Here is a 4,635-nt window from a genome sequence, read left to right on the forward strand (position 1 = left end):
GGGGGGGAGTAAGAGGAGCCTAGGTCCCCCTGCTCTGAAAGGGCCCGGGGAGGGGGGGGGTGGTCACTTGTCGGAGTCCAGACCCATCATGTTCTTGAGGGCGTTCTTGAGGCTGGTTCTGCTGGGGGACTTGACCGCAGGCCGGAGCTCCGAGCTCTGCTCATCCTTCCGGAGCTCCATCTCGATGACCACCACCTGAGAGCCTTTGGTGGGCTCCACCGCTGCCCCCCGACCCCCCGCCCGGCCCGCTAACCGCTATTTCTTATCCTTGCGAGACTCCCCCAGCCCCTTGGACTTCTTTTCACTGGCAGCTTTGGTGCTTCTGCTGTGGTCCAGCATGGCGTACAGCACTGGCGTCTGCAGGGAGGGGTCCCACATCAGTCCCCCTTCTGGCGGGCCCATCCCCACCCCTGTTCCCATCCCACCCCCCACCGCTGCCAGGGAGCCCCACAGCTTGTCCAGGCCCCAAGTCCCACTGACCTGCCGCCCGCGCTTCGACGAGTCCTTCGCAGCCTTGTGCAATTTCCCCTTCTCCATGGCACTGCAGGGAAACAGGTTGCTCTGGGCTTGCCCCCCTCCATGCCCCAGCCCCCTGGAGAGCAGATAAAGCTTCCTCTTCCCTTTGCCGCCTCCGCCTCCTCTCCACCCACTGGAGAAGTCTCTGCCCCATGCGGAAGAGTGGGGTTAAAGGGAGGGTGGTCAGGCTCCCCTTACCTGAGCCTCCGCTGTAGGGCCGCCTGTCTGCGGAGCCAGCAGTACCGAATCAGATAGAACAGCAGCAGCAGCAACAGCACCACCCCCAGGACACCCCCGATCACGGCTCCCAGCACCACCCCGTACCTAGTAGGCACTAGGAGGGGAGGAAAAACAAGTAAAGGCGTGAGCAAGGATGTGCACTTTGCTTCTTAGCCCCACACCTCTTCCCCACTGTCGGGCATGTACAGCGCTCCCCACAGCCATCTCCTGCCCACCCTCCCAGAGCCTGAAGGGCATTAGCCCCGGCATTTTGCCTCTTCCCCCAGCCCCCCAGTCCTCTCTGATGCCCTCCCTCCCGGTATTGCCAGACCCCCTGGGCCGTCTCCTCTCACACCTTTTTCAAAGACATAGAGTGTGACCTGAGAAGTCTTGCCCACTATGTCTGGCGGGTTTTTGACGTCACAGGTGAACGTGCCGTTGTCGCTATAGTCCAGGTTGTGTATGACAATAGAGCCATCCTTCCAGTGAGGGTCCCCGACCCACTGGATGCGCTCTTTGAAGGTCCCCACCTCGTCAATGTAGGGCTGTCCCTTGGCATAGTGGAAGATCTATGAGGAATGAGGGGGAGTACGTGGGTCTAGGCTCAGGGTAAGGGCTCCTGGGCTGGAGAGGGTGGTGGGGGTGGGGGAGACCCTGTAGATAGGCCCTAGTCAGATGGCTACTTACGTGGCCAAAGTTACAGTTATGGCTCATAAGGATTTCCCCTCCTTTGCCTAAGCGCTCTTTTCTGTTGTTCTTCGGAGCACTGTTTCCTTATCCGATCCCGGGACTCCCCGGGGCACTCACCGAGATAGCGTCGCGGCCCCCTTCGGGCTGGTAGCGCCAGGTAAAGGAGATGTCATCTGAGACCCACTCGCTGGACCAGAAGGAGCAATGTAGGGTCACCCGGGAGCCCACAGCGCCATAGACCTCCTTGTCCGTGTAAACCACAATGGCCTGGGCCGGGGGGAGCACTGCAAGCAGAGAAGGGAGTCAGATGTGCGCCTGGGCCCAGTAAGGGATGTAGAGGAAGTGAGACCCATAGGAAGTCAAGGGACAAGTAGAGGCCATAGGGAAGGTGGTGTAGAAATGATCAACTCTCAAGCCCAAATCTCTCTGGGTTAACTGAAGAGTTAGGTGGAAATGCTGCGTTGGTTCAAGTTCAGCATGTTCATAGGAGGAAATGAAATCGGCAGTAACAGAACTCTCTTGAGGACTTACTTCCAGAAGTTGGATTCTGTCTCCAAGTCTCACTTTCCCTTTAGGTTGGTATTTAATTCTTAAGGTATCCCTTAGATACAGGCTTTAGAGTTGTTCAATTTATTATAAGTTACATGGTAATACATATTGCATTCTTTTAAGAAACTATTCAAACAGATAAAGCTAAAGTCTTTCTCGATACCCACCCCTCAACAAGTTCTTTTCCTGCAGTCACCTCCCACCATTAATCAGTTTAGTAAGTAACCTTTTTCTATGTATCAGGTGCAATATAAACCCAACAAACTCAAATTATATATGTATTTATAGGAAATAGTTTTGTTTTATGGAGCTTTTCTTTTTGAGATACATTGCATTATATGGTACTTGGCTTTTTTCACTTAAGAATATATATAGTATACATATATATCTGAGGGAACTTCTCGTGTTGAGTCATAGAGATCAATCTTATTTTTAACAGCTGCATAGTCTTTCACAACACCACAAACTCAAATTTCATGCAGAATAAAATGCAGACAATTAAAAAATGTTCCCCCCCCCCCCCCGGCGCAACCATCCTCACTGCTGAATTCCTCGTTGCTATACAACTTGCTATTGTCGGGGAGGTCAGTGGGGAACGACCTCATACCCCTCTCAGAGGAAGCTGGGTACAGAGGAAGATCCCAAGCTCAGAGCTCAGATGACTCTGCAAGTGAGCCCTCTGTGGCTTGACCCTCACCACCCTCCTCTTGGCCATTCTGGCCCAGTGCCACTCCCAAGGCTCATCCACACAAGGAAGGCCATTCCAGGGAGATTATGTGTGTGGGCTGGCCTTGGGTGGGGGCAAGTGTAGACCCTTTTGTTCTATGGGAGGGGGAGGAAGCAACCAAACAAACAGAGACCCATTGTCTGACCAGTGTTCGGGGCTCATGCCATCCCCAGATCCCATACCCCCCCCACTCTTGCCCCATAGTCTCAGATCTCCCACCTCAGCATGCAAGATCAGTGACTCACCTCTCCTTAGAGCTCTCTTGGGAATCCCAAATGCAACAACGAAGGTTACTCCTTGGATCTAACTTCTACTCCTCTTGTTCTAACATCAACCACTACCCTTCAGCCCTACTCAGTGGTACTGAGTGGGACAGGTGCTGGAACAGAACTCTCTTCCTTATTCTCCAAGACGTCTTCTCTCCACTGCTCTCACTATGACCTTCTCCAGCTTCCTATCTTTAACATTTTCTCTGGGTGTCCCAGACTAGTCTAGCACGACACCCAGAAGAGGCTGGATTCTGGGTTTAGAACTCGAAGAGCTGACAGCAGAGAACCTTGGATATTCTGAGCGGTTCTCCTCCAGCCCCAGTTTGCCTACTACTCATCTATTGCGCTAGGTTTTGGCGTAGTTTGGAGAAGGAAAGTGTCCATTCAAATAACCTGACGTTTGACTTTCTCTTGCCCACTCAACATCTGCCACGGGGTGAGGAAGGGTTTGGTCAACTTATAAAGGAAGACTGCTTTAGATGGACAAGATCTTAGAATACCATAGAACCTCCCTCCTACTCCTTTCCCACACATAGTAGACAATGGATCCACAGAGAGAAACTGAGGCACCAAGAGACAAAGGATTTGAGGAGGTAGGACCACAAACCTTGGGCGCCTTCCTTAGATCACATTACCTGAGAACCTCATGCACTGCCACGGAATGATTAGGTACCAGACTCAGGTGTCTGATCCTGTTCCTTACCACACCACACCACTGCTTCCCACCAGGCGCTCAGCATGGCTCTGGGGGCGTGTTACTGCCTTCCAGCCTGGGTCCAGTCAGGACCACCTCAGGGAAGCCCTCTACACTCTTTTACCTTCTCCCTTCACAAAATACCTTTATTGCCTCCCTCCAAACTATATATCTTTTTCTCTATCACATTGCCTCCCTGCTCCTGCTCACTCTTTTGTTGCAGTGGGGCATGCAGCAAAGGCAGTGAGAAGGTTGCTGAGAGGCATCTTGAGTTCCAGGGCCCCCAGACTGGGGTGGCTCCACTTACCCAAAAAGGAGAAGAGCAGCGCAGCCAGGATAGGACTGGGGCTGGATGAGGGAGCCCCAGGAGCCATAGCTGGGGCAGGGCTAGGGCACGGAGCGTCTGTGGGGATGGGAGAGTGGGGGACAAGGAACTAAGCGGGGGTTCCTGGAATCTGCTTAAAATCCCCTGGGGCCCCAGTATGAGGGGGCTGTCCTGAGCCAGTAACCAATTGCAGCCTGGCATGTGGAGTTGAGAGGTGGTGGGGAGGGGGAAAGAGGACAGGGAGCAGAAGGGGCATTGTGTCCTCTTGGTGGAGGGGTGGGGGGACACATACCACCCTATACACAGAGGGCTTTGTGTCTGCTGGCCTCCCCCTGCCCTAGGCTGGAATGCCTGGCGGGGGGTCAGGGAGAGGGACAGAAAAAGGGACATAAACACACTTTTCTGAGGGATAGATGGGCAGGGGAACCTGAATCCTTAAGCCATGAGAGGGAACTCTTCTGTAGCCTCCTTCCCAGAGAACTCTAAAAATGGGATATCCCTTGGGTTTTTTGTTTTTTGTTTTTTGTTTTAGAACTATAGGTTGCATCATAGGAAAATTGTCCAGGAAAGAATTTCCCTGAACTTTCCCTCTTTGTCAGGGAATCTTTCAATGTCTCATGCTGCAGTTTAAGTCCATTGCAATTTA

General features: G+C 52.9%; 1 protein-coding gene across 1 annotated transcript; it reads right to left on the reverse strand.

The window, feature by feature from the left end:
* Window positions 1-11: 11 nt before the first annotated feature.
* On the reverse strand, window positions 12-4,051 carry MPZ (myelin protein zero). The gene is given in 6 exon segments (XM_029933193.1): window positions 12-357; window positions 481-541; window positions 715-850; window positions 1,091-1,304; window positions 1,543-1,709; window positions 3,972-4,051. Coding segments are annotated over 6 exon segments (939 nt in total). The 5' UTR covers window positions 4,039-4,051; the 3' UTR covers window positions 12-63.
* Between the last annotated feature and the right edge of the window lie 584 nt (window positions 4,052-4,635).

This window comes from Suricata suricatta, chromosome 3 (assembly GCF_006229205.1).
Source record: "Suricata suricatta isolate VVHF042 chromosome 3, meerkat_22Aug2017_6uvM2_HiC, whole genome shotgun sequence".
Lineage (NCBI taxonomy): Eukaryota > Metazoa > Chordata > Mammalia > Carnivora > Herpestidae > Suricata > Suricata suricatta.